The 16,925-nt window shown below is 38.1% G+C and overlaps 1 protein-coding gene across 1 annotated transcript; it reads right to left on the bottom strand.

The window, feature by feature from the left end:
- Positions 1-2,993: 2,993 nt before the first annotated feature.
- Positions 2,994-16,923, bottom strand: DYNLT2 (dynein light chain Tctex-type 2). The gene is made up of 3 exons (XM_028494746.2): positions 16,772-16,923; positions 8,340-8,546; positions 2,994-3,323 (listed from the first exon to the last, which is right to left on the bottom strand). The coding sequence occupies exons 1-3, from the start codon at positions 16,877-16,879 to the stop codon at positions 3,213-3,215; spliced, it is 426 nt and encodes a 141-aa protein (XP_028350547.1). The 5' UTR covers positions 16,880-16,923; the 3' UTR covers positions 2,994-3,212.
- Positions 16,924-16,925: the final 2 nt, after the last annotated feature.

The raw sequence follows: 16,925 nt of genomic DNA, 5'->3' as shown, positions 1-16,925 counted from the left end.
GAATACTAGCCAAACTGATTGAGATTTTTAAAAAGTTATTATTACAGTTGATACTTGAACTGTGCAGGTCCACTTATACAGATTGTACAATTACAGTTTTCTTTCAACAGAGTAACTAATTTCAACGATTTGGCCTGAATACTAGCCAAACTGATTGAGATTTTTAAAAAGTTATTATTACAGTTGATACTTGAACTGTGCAGGTCCACTTATACAGTTTTCACTAAATATATCTACACTACTACACCATCTGCCGTTGGTTAAATCCGCGGGTGTGGAACAGCAGATAACGTACAGTTTTCTATCCAAAGTAGAAGAAAGTCTTTCGCAACCACAAGTGGCTTTCTGTTCCTAGACAATTTAAGCTAAAAGATGTTGACGCAACCTCACCTTACTTTTCTTACTTATTGGACTTTCTCCCCATGATTCCTGCAGTACTTCCATGCGGGCTTAGGTCTCATCCTATCTTGGTTTTGCTGTTGTCATGTTCAAATTTCCTAACCAACTTCATTTCTAGCATCATCACTTCTTACTTCTTTGATGCACTTTCACCTTTTTTTGCCCAATTTCCTCTTTGGGTGGTCCATTTTGGTAAAACATCATGTGTTTTTGTCACTGGGAGACAAGGAGGCAACACAACTACATGTTTTGCTGTCTTGTGACCTGAAGAGCTGAATACCAGAAGTGCAGTGACCAGTGACTGACGGACTTTGACAGAAGGCTCATGGCGCCCACCTGCTATTTACGTAGTGACTTGAGGACTGAAGAGCTGGCTGAGGAGTTTGTACTTTATGAAGTTACTCACGGTTAATATACTGTAGTCACTGAAATGTGAATCATGTTGTTGGGGGACTGGTGTGATTCAACTAAACTGTAGTCACTACAACTTGTGCAAAGCGAGAGCTGCCTTATTGGATGATTATCTACGTGGATATTGAAGTCACAAAGAATGACAGCAGCAGTGGAGATGAAGCTTGCAATCCAGTAGCTCAGGTTTTCAAGAAATGAGAAGGAACAGGCCAGGGGACTAGTAGGCAACACTGACACACAGAAGTAAAGAACTGTATATCCAGATAGCATAAATTTCCAGGAGCCAGAGCTTTTTAGTCAGTGGGGTTGCCTACCTACCTCCTGGCTCTGAGGCATTAGCGATGAGGGATGAGAGGAAAAGCAGCTTTTACTTGAGAGGGCTGCAGTGGGACTCTTCCTCAGGGAAAAGTCAGGGCCTTGTTAAGGAAAGAAACTCAAAATGCATCTGGAGGAGAGGGTGGGATGACAGAGCAGTTCTGTGAACCATGTAAACGACGGTCAGTAACCTGCTATAAAGCTTTGAGAAGCAGGGAATCAAGATTAGGGGGTGTTCAGATTTCTGTGGTGACATTTGTTGAACAAAACAGTTAACACATGAATAAATAAAAGAAGGACTATCGAAATAGTTGTGAGAGAGTGAGGACCCAGGCAAGAGATATCACAGCGGGTTTGTTGTTTTTTTTTGAGGTGGACCAAATTTTAAAGTCTGTTGAATTTGTTACAATATTGCTTCTGTTTTATGTTTTGGTTTTTCGGCCACGGGGTCATGTGGGATCTTAGCTCCCCCACCAGGGATGGAACCCTCACCCCCTGCATTGGAAGGGGGAGTCTTAACCACTGGACCACCCGGGAAGTCCCAAGGGGATGATTTTGAGTCACTTCAAAAAAACAGAATCCATAGAATTTAACAATTAAGTATGAATGGGGGTTGGGACAAGGGCAAGAGAAAGCAGAACTGAAGGTAATTCTGAGCTGTCAAACTGAATGATAACAGGTAACATTTCAAGATTTGGTATGCTCCAGGGTTATGCTAAGTGCTGGGCGTAAGTGCCTGACTATATATATTACCTCACTTAATTCACAAACCAACCCTGGAAGGAAGGCATAATTCTCAGTTTACAAAGTCACATTTATAAGCGTCTGCTCAATACCGGGAAGTGTGTTTATCCTGATGAGATCATCAGGAAGGAACATTGCTTAACAGAAGCCCTTCTTAGGTTTGTTATTACTGATTTTTCTGTGACCAAAGTTAGCAAACAATAAATCCTGTTTTAAAGATTCCTTGGGCTACAACTATCATGTCTATGCTGTGCAGTATGGAACTGCCAGTCCTGGATTATCCAACGCATTAAAACACACAAGTGAAAAGAAAACTCTCCTCTGTCTTTCTGTTTTCCTGTTTATAGATTATTCAACTAATCAGTATTTTTACTGTCCATTAAGTTTGGCATGTGTTTTCAAGTTCTAACTATAACTTGAAAATAGTGTGAATTATCACAGACACTACTGCTTGGCTCCACCAAGTCCGCCCCCTGCCTCCTTGCAGAAGCCCCGATTGACAGTGGTGTCCACTCTCCACACAGCCGTGTGCTTCAGGGAAGGTGAGCTCCAGCCCAGCTCAGGGAGTGAATCATGATGTTAAAGCCATGAGAACGTGGTTAAATTCTACCAAGTTAAACTCGTGTACATAGACTCTGAGGGGAGAGCAGGAAGACAGAAAGAACCCGGATCCTTGATCAAATGCCTGGGAAATACAATTTTCCTCTTTTTAAAAAATAATTATGTTAGGTTTTTTGGTTCTTGCAGCTAAGAAGAGCTTAACTAACTGACTAACAAATAGAAAGACTGCACACTTGGAAGTGTTTTGATTGGAGGGAGAGGTGTTAGTTAGGGAAGTATTAAATATAACATCTTTCTTTCAAACTTGGTAACTTCTTTCAAAAGAATGCATGTAGTATATTAAGATACCATTCAAAATATCTGCCTTTGGAAGTTTTCCAAAAATCTATCTTAACATTTACTTAATTTGACATTTTACAAGGTTGCATCATAATATCCTGTAGCAAATTCTAATTTTCTTAAATCTAACTAGGATGATAAATAATTCCCCCATATTATAATCCATCATAAGCATTCATGTATTCATATATATATATATGAAAAAGGCATATACATATACCTCTTATACTTTGGGGTAATACAATGTTAATAAATATGATAACTAGTAAGTATAAAGGTAAAAATCCAGCTTTAACTTTGTTGTTAAAAGAATACAATTAAGAAGCTTCAATTGGAGATATAAAAAAATAGCTAATCAAAACTACTATGAGGTTCACAAATCTATAAATTTCATGTATTTTTGAAAAGTTGAGAAGTAAACACTCTTTAGTACATGTAACAAGCTATTCATGGTAAAGAGCAAATACTAAGGCCAATGCCACGTAAGTCTCAGTTTCATGTCTCGCAGCAACCCAGCTGTCCCACGCAACATCCCAGATCCAACTGCTGGCAATCTATGAGAGAAATGTTTAGAAGACCCACTTTAGATCGAACATGTTAAGTAGTAATTTTTAAATCTATACAAGTTTGATACTTTTTAGAAGATGCATCACTATCTCAGAATGTTATACTTTAAAAGTAATTTGTCCAATTTTCCCTTTGCTGAAAAGACTTGACAGTGATGCTTCCTGGGCCCATCTTTTCTTTTACTGGAGCTGTTAAGTTATCTAACACAGAATGACCCTCCCTTAGCAGAGAGTGTCCGGGGGCAGGAACAGGAGGCACTCTGTAATCTGGGCCTAGTAGCTCTGCCTGCAGTACTACTCTGTGGTGTTATAGTCCATAATAAGGAATTATTCTTCCCACCCTTAAAAGATTTCCGACCGAAAGTCTGTCTTGAAATTAAAAAATGGTATTGACTCTGTGAGCAGGCTGTTAAAAGAGAAACCCTAATTCCTTGCTTCACCTGCAAAGCCACACATAATCTTTTTCTGTGGTGGCTCTAAAATGGTCAAAAATCCTCTGTGGCATCTCCCATTAAGAGGCTATTTTTCCACCCTGTGAATGTGAATTGGCCTTGGGACTTGCTCTGAGCAAAAGAATGTAACACTGTGCAACTTCCAAGAAAGGCCTTAGGTCTTCTGCTCTCACCTCCTGGAATGCTGGGAGGAGCCCCACATGTAAGGAAGCCCATTCGGTTCACTGGAGGATGATGGCTCCTGTGCAGGGGGACCCAGATGCCCCAGCCAACAGCCAGCACCAACTGTCACACCTGTGAGTGAGGCCGTCGTGGACCTCTAGGTCCAGCTGAGTCACTGGGTGGCTGCAAGTGCATCCGTGAGACCAGAAGAAAATCCAAACAGCTAACCCAGGCTAAGCTGACCCACAGAATGATGAGCAAACAAACGGCTGGTGTCTTAGGCTGCTAAATTCTCGGGTGGGGCTACCTAAGTACACCACAACCTCTCTGGTTATTAATCAAGCACAGCGAGTTCGCCCCGCCTTAGCGTCTCTGCGCTCCATGTTTTCTCTGCTTGGACATTCTCCCTGATCTTTGGCACGGCTGGTTTCTTCTTGTCATTCAGACATCAGAGGCCCTTCTCCGTCTCCAGATAATCCGGAGTAGTCACTCCGTCCGTGGAGCACTCGTCACCATCTAGAAGCGTCTCGTTCCCCGAGTGTGCACGTAGGCTGTGGTGTAATTCTGTCCTCCCCGGAGCCTTGCTGACTGCCGTGTGGGCGGCAGCCTTCCGCCCAGCCAAGGCCTCCCGCCGGGCTTCCTCATGGAGCCCCTCAGACTGTCCCACCCCGCACACTCGCGCTCAACTCACTAGAAACGCACAGAGCTCTCGGGGTATTGCACTCTTACTTGTAAGTAATAGTAATAAGCCTTTCTCATGTAGGAATTGCTCAATAAATATTTATTGAAGTAATAAAAAAAAATAAGCCTTTCTGTTTATTGAGGACTCTGGGCTGGGCACTCTGTTAAGGATTTTAATACAGATAATCTTATTAAATCTTCACATTAACTCTAGCAAGTAGGTTTTATCATCCCCATTTTACAGAAGAAAAAACTATGTCCAGGCCAGAGGCAGTGTGTATTGCTGCCAGGATTCATATCCAGGCCAACTGGATGCTAAAACCTAGGCTATTACATTCTCCGCATCATTTTATTTTCTTACACTCTAAATTGTGTTGCTTTATTTTCTTGACTGGAGTAAAAACTCCTTGGCAATCATGGTCCATGTCATATAATTTTCTGTATTTTCCTCAGTACCTATAACCATTATTTAGTGCCCTAAATAAATTTACTGGTTAATCCATTATTAAATGACATTAAATTGTCAAAACTGTTATGGTCAAGGAACAGAATACCCATACAATTTAATAAATTATTAATAGAAAATTACCATTTCTAGCTTAGTATTTTTCAAATAATTCATAGTGAAAGAAAATATAGTTCACATAATTATCCTTTCAGGCAAGATGCACCTCAGGATCTGGAAGTGACTTTGAGACATTGCAATAAACATCAAGTCACTTAGTGGGGAGACCTCATAGTTGAACTTGGTAGATGCTGATCAGTGAGGTACTTACATTGATTGCCTGACCCGTCTTTTGAATAAATAATACTTTTATAATGAACTTAAAACGGTGGAACCCAAATTCTTTGACTGCTAACAATATGCGATCTGCTAATTCAAGCGACAAATGAGAGAAGACTTTGTCATCATATTTGACATCTTTAAGATTTTCCTTTAAAAAAATTAAGAAAAATATTTTAATTTTCAAACCAAATATTTTCTAAACAAAAATTGAAGTAGAAAATGTGTCTGATTAATACATATAACTTTTTGAAAAATATACATATTTCTAACCAAATAATATTAAATGGTTGATATGTTTACCAATTTATTTCAATAATAATTTTGAAGAAAATTTAGATTTATTTATTTATTTTTTAATATTTGGCTGTGTTGGGTCTTTGTTGCTGCGCACGGGCTTTCTCTGGTTGCGGCAAGCGGGGGCTACTCTTCATTGTGGTGCGCCAGCCTCTCATTGCAGTGGCTTCTCTTGTTGCAGAGCATGGGCTCTAGGCGCACAGGCTCAGTAGTTGTGGCGCGCGGGCTCAGTAATTATGGCTCACGGGCTCTAGAGCACAGGCTCAGTAGTTGTGGCGCATGGGCTTAGTTGCTCCGCGGCATGTGGAATCTTCCCAGACCAGGACTCGAACCCGTGTCCCCTGAATTGGTAGGTGGATTCTTAACCACTGCGCCACCAGGGAGGCCCTAGTTGGGTTTTTAAATTATGTTCAATTGCCCTTCATTAGCAACCCTTAAGCTTAAGTTTTCCTTTACTAGATTACTGTGCCAAACAGTTATTAGGGAGACACAAGAGGAATTTTAAAACAAAGCTTCTGGGAATTCTTAGGTAGAGAATCTTAAATGTTTTTCAAATTTATATATTTGCTAAAATTCAGGAGCAGAGGCTGCATTGTTATTCCTGTCTCTTTTTTTGGCCACGTGGCACGTGGGATCTTAGTTCCCCAACCAGGGATCGAACCCACACCCCTGCATTGGAAGGGCAGAGTCTTAACGACTGGACCGCCAGGGAATCCCTATTCCTGTCTTCTTGTCTCCACAAATTAAAGGCCACTTCTTTCTAATCCTGCTTCTATGGCTTCTCACTCTACTGCTTTTTTCTGTGGTCTCCAGGAGAATAGCAAGGAAATCAAAGATTTCTCATGTTTGTTACTAAATTAATATACAGCTGGGGGCAGGCGAGGAGACAGATGTGGGACATGAAGGACTACATTTTCCTACAAACCATAAGCAGACCCGAACCAGCTGGTGAGCAGGTGGCACCTGGCTTTGATTAACTGACTCAGACCAGTGAAAAATTAACCAATGTTCTGAGTTCTAATGACAACAAATGGATGCCTACCTGATCATTTTATAGGCAAGTAAAACCAAATAAATTACCCATTTTTTGGTTTTGGTTCCCTTCTAGAATGCTTCTGGATCTAAACTGGGTCTAGAAGAATTTCGTTCCCTCAGGCAATTGGCTCAATCTTTTGGACACTTAGCAACATCCATTCTCCCTTCTGAATCTGCCTAAGAGATCCCAGGCTTTATCTACCTAAGTGCTCATTTTTAATAAATAAAGAGCACGTGCTATAGGAAGATACCTATAAGCTCCATCAGTATATACTGGTTCTGTGTCTAGAACTGTGTCCAATGTTCCCTAAACACAAAGGAAAATCCCCGGCTTCTCTATGACCCCTAGCCTTCCACCTATATTTCCAATAAGCTGTTCCAGCCCCCATCATGCTCAATGCAATTCTATAAGCTATCACATGCAAATACAATTTGAAATTCTACTATATTCAATAAACTCGAACTCAGTCTATGTGGTAGGGCTGAGTGAGAGACACACCAAAATGTATACTCAATCACAAATGCTTGCTATTAGTGTTTAGATCACAGAATTAATAATTATTTTATTGTATTGAATTTATTTCCTGAAGTTATGAGCCATAATATCTTTACCAAATATTATCTGATAATTATTAATTCAGCTTAGAAATGTATCTATGTCTATGGTGGTGGAGGGAGGTTGGAGGGTGGGTTTCCTAAATATTCTTCTGTATTAATAAAGGTTAATTCATTTAAGAATTAACTTTGATACAATTAAAGGGACATTAATCATTTATACAGAATAAAGTAAACATATGCTTTCATTCCAATAGCTAGCTTACATCAGTTATTACTAAAGGAGTGCATGTTGTAAATTAGAGGTGGGGGAGGGAGATTAGGCTGGGTAGAGTCCCACAAAGGGAGTGTGGTCATCAGAAAAATCCTGGGTGCCTGGTACCCAAAGGTGAAAAGGGGATTCAGAAAAAGTGGTCCCTTAAACAAACATTCTATAATTAAAAAGTTTTTAATTTGGCCCTTTATTAGGAAAGATGGTGAAGGGAATTCTTTCCATCTGAACCATGTAGTCTTCAGATACCAACACTAGTATAATTAATATTGGTATTAGTATTACAGTATTAATTTTGTAAAATTGAAGCTTTGTTGGACTAGCCTGAAAACATGTGTCTGAGTTTCATACTGTCTTAAATGAACTTCAGATTCCAGCTGGTTTAATGAAGAAAACCCATGCATAAATTGGGGACTGCCTGTTCTTAAGATGTTTTAGTGTCGTCATGAATCAATTTTCACACATATTCAATATGGGTTTTTTAAATTAATTCCTCCAAATATGGGAGGCACATGGAACCCGAAGGATAAATAATTTATGGATAATTAAGAGTTAAATGAAATAGCAAAAGAATATTCCTTTTGGTCTAGCTTTAATCATAGCATCAACATGAAGATTATTGAGAATGACTACAAAGTACTTTCATATTTTTAGAGATAAAAGCTACAAAAAAATCAATCAGGGTAAATATACTGCCATAAATCTTACTATAGTTTATCAAACCCCCAAAGCTAAGATATTGCTATCATATATATCTATCAACCTACCTTTAATATCTGCTGGACTTTCGTTTCTACTGAATGAGCCTGGAATTTTTTCAATGGCTCCATTCTATATGAATTAGCAAACTTTAGTTTTGCCAGGGCACTCTTCCATTCTTTACCTATATCAGCAATTGAGTCATCAAATGGTGGCTCTACGTACTGAACATCATGAATTGATTCTCTCAGTCTTTCTCTTAAAATCTGTGCATACTGAAAGGAGGGAGAGAGAGAGACAGAGAGAGAGAGATTACTTTTTTAATTGTAAAATTTAATTTCGGTTTTAAGAACCCTGGCGCAATGGGACAGGACTGACACAAAGCTTGGAAATCCATTATAAGACTTCTGTGATTATGTGGTTGCTAAATCCTAGATTCACTCCTGGCTATCAATTTGGTAAAAGAAGAAAAAAGAATATAGCTATCATCTATCTATTTATCTATAAACACAAATACACACAAACACAAATTTGAATGCATATATTTAGAACATCCATGGAAAAGATGCAAAAGAACTAGACACAAGAGTGGCCCCTGAGAGGGCAACTGAGTGGCTAGAAGACTGGTATGTAAGGAAAACCTGCCCTGACATTATGAAAATATTACCCTTGTCTTCTTATAATTTTAATTATTTTATCTTTGAATAAATAATACAATTATTTACATAACACATTTGTAAGTCTTAAGCTGAAAAGATAACAAAAGTGTATTGATTTGGTATATACATCTTTCTGTGCTTTTTACATTCAACATTTATCGTATGACATTCAACCTGTCTTAAAGAACTACTTATTTAGTGGCTACTATGGTTCAGTTAAGTACTCTAGGCTCTCAAGTTACAGTGGTGAATTTCATTATAATAACCAGGAATTGTTTTACGTGTATTAACTCATAATCAAGGACTCTGCACTCATGGAGTTATCCTTCTAGTGGGGAGGAGGACCGATAGACAATAAAAACGTATATAGGGAAATGAATAAGCCTATTTAAATAGTGCTAATTGCTATACAAATAAAATCACATGACTTGATAGAAACTCAACATGAGGGCCTAATTTGGACTGAATAATTGGAGAAGTCCCTTCAGTCCAGTTTGGGCTGAAGTCTAAAAGGAACAGGAAATAGGCAGGACAAAGAACATGTTCTGAGAATAGACGTGTGTTTGGTGTGTCTGGATCGTTTAGAGTGAGGAAAATAGTAGTAACAGAATTAGGTTAAAAAGGTATCATGGGGCTTCTCTGGTGGCGCAGTGGTTAAGAATCCACCTGCCAATGCAGGGGAGATGGGTTCGAGCCCTGCTCTGGGAAGACCCCACTTGCCGCGGAGCAACTAAGCTCATGCGCCACAACTACTGAGCCCGCGCACCTAGAGCCCGTGCTCCACAACAAGAGAAGCCACTGCAATGAGAAGCCCGTGCACTGCAATGAAGAGTAGCCCCCACTCGCCACAACTAGAGAAAGCCCACGTGCAGCAACGAAGACCCAACGCAGCCAAATATAAATAAAATAAATACATTAAAAACAAAAAAGTATCATGTAGGACTAAGAATTTGAAAAGGAATTTGAAATTTATTCTCAGAACAATGAGGAGCCATTGGAAGGATTTAAACGGGCAAGGGATATTTTCTAATTTACAGTTTTAAAAGATAATTGTGGCTGCTGTATGGTGAATAGATTATAGGGAGATCAGTGCCTGAATAATAATTTATAGTTTAAAATACTTGTTTACAAATAATGTTAATGATAACTTCATAACTGTACAATAGCTTTTCAAACCAGGAACATGGTTTGCTTCTTCATTTACAGAAGAACTGTTATTTACAATTAATTTATGTTACAAAAATTTTTTTTTTTTTTTTTTTTTTTTTTGGTGGTATGCGAGCCTCTCACTGTTGTGGCCTCATCGGCAGGCGGACTCTCAACCACTGTGCCACCAGGGAAGCCCCAAAAATTTCTTTCAATTTATTCTGAAGCATTAATTCCTTTGATATTCTTTCAATGTCCCATTTAAGGTGATTTAAAAACACATTTTATGTTTTTAGGAGTTGTATAACATAAAAATACCATTGTTCCCTACTAAAATTTTATTAATTTTAATGTTTATTACATCTTTTCCTACAGTTCTACATAGTTCTATCACTCCTCTTCACTTTTCACACCTTACTTCATAGACCAGTAGTTTAAAATGTATACATTAAAAATCATATTCCCAGGAATACTATGGGAAAATATTTATTCTCTACCACTGATGTTTCTATGTGGCAGAAACTGTTATTGGAGCAATACTTCCCCTTCTTTGCCCTCTGATTTGCTCCTCTCTGAGGGAGTTTATGTGATAAGCAAGTTAGGAAGAGGAAGAGCATGTTTAGTGCAGAATCTCCCCACCTCTCCTCTTGACATCTGATTATAAGAAGCACATATTTTCTGTTCCACCACTGCATATGCTTTACAGAGCTAGGACATCATCTTAGATATATGTCATCATCCAGCTAGACCCATGACTGGGTGAGCTGCTTTAAGTAGAAATGTTACCAATCTCCATCTTATTTTACATCCCTAATGGTTTGTTAATATGGTGAGTTACATTGATTTTTGAATGTTAAACCAACCTTGCATTCCTGGAATAAACCACACTTGAGCATATTATTATTATTATTTTACTGAAGTTTGTACCTTTTAACCCCCTTCACCCATTTTGCCCACCCTCCAGCCCTTTCCCCACACCCCCAACCTCTGGCAACCACCAATCTGTTCTGTGCATCTGTGAGCTTCCACATATAAGAGAGATCATATGGCATTTGTCTTTCTCTGACATTTCATTTAACGTAATGCACTTGAGACACATCCATGTTTTTGCAAATGGCAAGATTTCACTCTTTTTTATATACATACACCATATCTTCTTTATTCATTCATTCATCATTGGACATTCAGGTCATTTCCGTATCTTGGCTATTGAAAATAATGCTGCAATGAACATGGGGGTGCATATCGTTTTGAATTAGTGTTTTTGTTCTCTTCAGATAAATACCCAGAAGTGGAATTACTGGATCACATGGTAGTCCTATTTTTAACTTTTTGAGGAACCTCTCTACTGTTTTCCATAGTGGCTGCATGAATTTACATTCCCACCAACAGTGCACAAATGTTCTCTTTTCTCTACATCCTCACCAACACTTCTCTTGTCTTTTTGATAACAGCCATTCTAACAGTCTTGAGTTTTGATATGAAACTTTCCGATGATTAGTAATGTTGAGCATCTTTTCATGTACCTGTTGGCCGTCTGTATGTCTTCTTTGGAAAAATATCTATTCAGATCTTCTGCCCACTTTTTTCATCATATTTTTTTGGAATTGGAATTGGAATAGGGATTGGAATTTTGATAGGGATTGTATTATATTAAATCTGTAGGTTCTTTTGATACTGTGGAAATTTTAACAGTATTAATTCTTCCAATCCATGAGCATGAAATATATTTCTATTATGTCTTCAATTTTTTTTCATCAATGTCTTACAGTTTTCAGTGGACAGGTCTTTCACCTCCTTGGTTAAATTTATTTCTAAGTATTTTATTCTTTTTGATGCAACCAGAAATGAGACTGTTTTCTTAATTTCTCTTTCTGATAGTTCATTATTAGTACATAGAAACCCAACAGAATTTCTTATATTGATTTTGTATCCTGCCACTATACTGGATTTGTTTTGTAATTCTAATGTTTTTGGGTTTTTTTTTTTTTGATAGAGTCTTTAGGATTTTCTATATATAATGTCATATACAAAAAGCAACAATTTTGCTTCTTCCTTTCCAATTTGAATGCCTTTGTTTCTTACCTAATTGTTCTGTCTAGAAATTCCAGGACTATGTGAATAAAAACAGCAAAAGTGGGCATCCTTGTCTTTTTCCTGATCTTACAGGAAAAGCTTAGTTTTTCACTATTGAGTATGATGTTAGCTGTTGGCTTTTGATATACAGCCTTTATTATGTTGAGGTACATTCCCTCTATAACCACTTTGTTGAGAGTTTTTTTAAAAAACCATACATGGGTGTTAATTTTTGTCACAGCTTTTTCTGCATCTATTTGAATGATCATGAAATTTTTTTTTTTTTGGATCATGAGATTTTTATCCTTCATTTTGTTAATGTGGTGTATCACACTGATTGATGTGCAGATGTTGAACCATCCTTGCATCCCTGGAATAAACTCCCTTTGATCATAGTGTTTTATCTTTAATGTGCTATTGAATTGAGTTTGCTAATATTTTGTTGAGGATTTTTCCATCTATGTTCATCAGGAATACTGGCCTATAATTTTCTTTTCTTGTGGTGTCCTTGGCTGGTTTTGGTATTAGGGTAATGCTGGCCTTGAAAATGAGTTTGGAAGTGTTCCCTCCTCTTTTATTTTTTTGGAAGAGTTTGAGCAGGATTGGTATTCTTATTTTAATATTTGGTAGAATCCACCAGTGAGGCCATCTAATTCTGGACTTTTGTTTTAGGTAGGTTTTTGATTACTGATTCAATCTCCTCACTAGTAATCAGTCAATTCAGATTTTTTCTTTCTTCATGACTCAGTCTTGGAAGGTTGTATGTTTCTAGTTTATCCATTTCTTCTAGGTTGTCCAACTAGTTGGCATAGTGATCTCTTATGATCTTTTGTATTTCTGTGGTATCAATTTTCATTTCTTCTCTTTAATTTCTGATTTTATTTATTTGAGTTTTCTCTCAAGTCTTGGTCAGTTTGTCCCCTCTCCTCACTTGGGGACTCCAAAGATAATAAAAGTTTTGCCTGAAATTTTCCCATAGCTCATTTCAGATTTTCTATTGCTGTCTCTAAATTCACTAAGCCTGCTCTGCAGTGTCAAATCTGCTGTTAATTCCACTCAGTTCATTTTACATTTCCAACATTATATTTTTCATCTGTAGAGGTTTGATTTGGATTTACCATGCTGAACCTTTTCTGATTTTTTTTAAAATTATTTATTTATTTATTTGGCTGTGCCCAAGTCTTAGTTGCAGCAGGTGGGATCTTTGTTGCCACGTGCAGGATCTTCAATGAGGCATGCAGAATCCTTAGTTGCAGCATGCAGGATCCTTAGTTGCGGCATGTGGGACCTAGTTCCCTGATCAGGGATCGAACCCAGGCCCCCTGCATTGGGAGCATGGAGTATTAACCACTGGACCACCAGGGAAGTCCCTCTCCTCATTCTTGAACAGAACATAATATTAACTCTTTTATAATATCAGCATTTTATAACTGCTTTAATGTGATGAAAAATAATATAATACAGTAACTGTTTTATAATAACCGCTTTAGTGTCCTTTTATACTATTTCTATCTTTTTATCATTTCTGGGTGTTTTGTTTCTTCTCTCCATTTTGAGTTGTACTTTTCTGCTTCTTTGAAGGTATGCTAATTAAACACCAGATATTGTGAATTTTACCTTCTGTTTTTGTTGTTTATTTTTGTATTCCCACATGCATTCTTGAGCTTTCTTCCAGAATGCAGTAACTTGGAAACATTGTAATCCTCTCGAGGCGTAAGTCTAGGGCTTTTTTCCCCCAATACTGAGACAATACACTTCTTAGCACTCTAACCAATGCCCGATGATTTACATGGTTTTCCACTCTTACTGGTGGGAAAAAAAAAATCTATTTTGTGTAAGTCCAAGGATTTTTTTCTGTTTCTTTTGGGTGGTTCTTTCTCTAGCCACACCTGACTTCCTCACCAGATGCACTGATGTGCTAAGCTGAAGACTTGAGGAAAATCCTCTGCAGATCTTGGGAACTGTTTGTACAACTCTCTCCTCTCTAATACTCTGCTCTTATATCACCCTGACCTACCCTGACTCCCAAATCATTCTCAACTAAGGGAGACATCTCCATAAGGTATGGGCTGGAAGCCCTCACCAGGCAGTACATTAGGGGAAATCTTGGGGCTCACCTTTCTTGTTTCTCATCTCTCAAAGATCAAAATCCTGTCTTGCCTTACATCCAGCCAGTGGAAATAAGTACTTCATACATTTTGTGTAATTTTCTGTAGTTTCTGGTAGGAGTTACTCCATGTTGGCTTCTAGTAGAAGTCCTTAATCAGAAATAAACCTGCTGTTTTAATCATCTGTCAGACTGCTTTATGTTTTAGTTGGGGAAGAGAAGCATTATAGCTCCCCAAACCTCTTAAAAATGAAATCTTTATTTTGTTCTTTTCAATTAATAGAATGCTTCTCCAGGGTACTGCCATCTTCTTTTCCTCTCACTATACACCCAAGGGATACAACTATATTATATCATTAACAGTGGCTCTCAACTGCAATGAATTCCTTGGGGATAGGGCATGCATTTGTGGTTTAAAAATAACAATCAGAGATTCTAATATGCTGAAAACTCACATCTCTGCCATTTCTTCCATATATATATTGGCTTTCTGATTTAGTATTCTCTTTATTAAGAGTATTTTATCTCTTAATTAAGGAAGAATCTTTGTAGTCACTTCCAAAAATTAGAAATAGGTTTTAAATATGAAGAACTTTTTGGTATCTACTAAAACAATCTGAGTTTAATTATTTAACCTATTGATATGGCATTTCCTTATGTTGAGCCTACAATCCTAGAAAAAAAAGAGCATGGTCATGAGATGCCATTACATTAATGTGTTTCTAAAAGCTGTTTGCTAGTATTAAAGATTATCAAATGTACGTAGACAAGTGAGACTAACCAAATTTTCAATTTTCGGTAATTTGTTTAAGGTTTTGGAATCTTTGGTTGCAAGCAATAAGCACGGAACCTTGTTAACCATATACATAACTAATTGGAAAGATACAGAGTAGCTCACAGAATGGAAGAGAAGCCTAAAGAGTCAGACATTTGAGGCAGTTCAGTATGCCACCTTCAATTTAAATTAATCTCAACCATTTTCTTTAATTATTACATGAAGAGTTCATCTAATCAGCCTAGTTTTGGTCTCATTCTCACCACAAAGTTAAGGAAGGTGACTAACAGTCCCACCAAAACTCTACCCAATAGGGAATTAGTTAATTCTCCAAAGGAAAATTGATTTGCTACTAGTAGAAGAAAATAAATGGATGCAGGAGAGAGAAAATCAAAAGACATTTATAACCATTAAATTGTGTCCTAATCTTTCTTATGCTCAGGATCATGAGAATAATCAGTTACCTGAAAGTTAGGAATGACTAATTAGTGACTCACTGCCCTCAGGCACATTTAGTGAGCATTTGTGAAATCTTTTCTCAGTCTCTTCCCAATTCAATTTTCTTATCTGTAGAAGCCCAGATTTTAAAGACAGCTATGGTTAATCACATTCATAGCAAATACGCAAGGACTGCCTTGGTCCATGTCCCCCTTTCCCCAGATTCTGGCCTATATACCAAGTGAACCTATCTGTCGTCCCCTCCTTTTGGATTCAGACTTCCTCACCTTTCAAGACTTCAGATCTTCAGTAGACAGTAAGTTTATAAAAGGCACCTCAAAATACAAATATTTTTCATTACTGCAGGCGACCTATCTGTTTCTCTGACTTATTACAAGACAATACAACAAAGTTTCTGGGAGCATGAATTTAAAATTCAATATATTAAGGTTTCTAGTCTTGCTGTGCTTTTTCTTGGTTCTGCGAACCTGCCCTATTTATTTTTCCTTCTTTTGTTTCTCTTTCCTCTGTAAAATGTAGACACCAAAAAGCAGTCATTAGAACCTGAAATGCTGCCATGACTTTTTTTGGGGCGGGGGCGGTGGGAAGGATTCTGTTATTTGAAATAAGGATCTTCAAAAATTAGTGTTTTGCCTATTATCTCTCCTTCATCCTGTTGATTATGGGTCCCACGAAGTAGGTATGAAAAGAAACAATTATAGGCAAGTGGACCAGAAGTCCCAGCTCCATCATTATAGTTTTGTACCCTTGGACAAATTATTCTCTCTCTGTCTCAATAAAAGATGGAGTGTCCATCACAGTAATGGTTTTCACACTATGCTCATACAGGAATCATGGTGTTATACCACCAATAAAATTGAATGTCATTTTGCATTAATTCCAGACAGTAAGTTAATGGACAGAATTATTTTCAATTTAACTTTCTCTCTCGTATGTTCTTCAAATGCTGAGGCTGCTGCTGTTTTCAAAAACTAAGAACATCTCATTGTTCTGCTTGGTATATCCAATCCAAATATTATTATTATTATTATTATTATTTTGAAGCACAGCACACAAACACCTACTTCTGGCTAGTAAAGCTGCGGTTTGTGTGGTGGCACTAAACACACTAAAATTACTTATTTCTGCGGAAAGCGCCTCTTAGGAAACCTGAGCTGAACAAATCTGAACAGAACTGAAGAAGCTGTTTCAGTCAGCGCGATGGTCTAGGGTCTACACCACAAAAGCCGGAGCTCTGCAGCCTAGGGGTTGGCCCTCGTCCCGAGTCTCCTCACTCACTGCCTCCTTCTCGAACATGCTAGGCCTCCTCTCTTTCTGAGGCATCATCGGCGGTTGCTCGGGCGCCGCGGTCGAAGGCGGAGTCCCTCCCCGGCCCCGCTTCTCCATCGCGCAGGCTCTCGCGGACGATTCCCGCGAGAGGGTTTGGCTCGCG

This window comes from Physeter macrocephalus, chromosome 10 (assembly GCF_002837175.3).
Source record: "Physeter macrocephalus isolate SW-GA chromosome 10, ASM283717v5, whole genome shotgun sequence".
NCBI classification, from domain to species: domain Eukaryota; kingdom Metazoa; phylum Chordata; class Mammalia; order Artiodactyla; family Physeteridae; genus Physeter; species Physeter macrocephalus.
The sequence above is the reverse complement of the archived record's forward strand: the minus strand, read 5'-3'. Positions and strand labels throughout refer to the sequence as shown.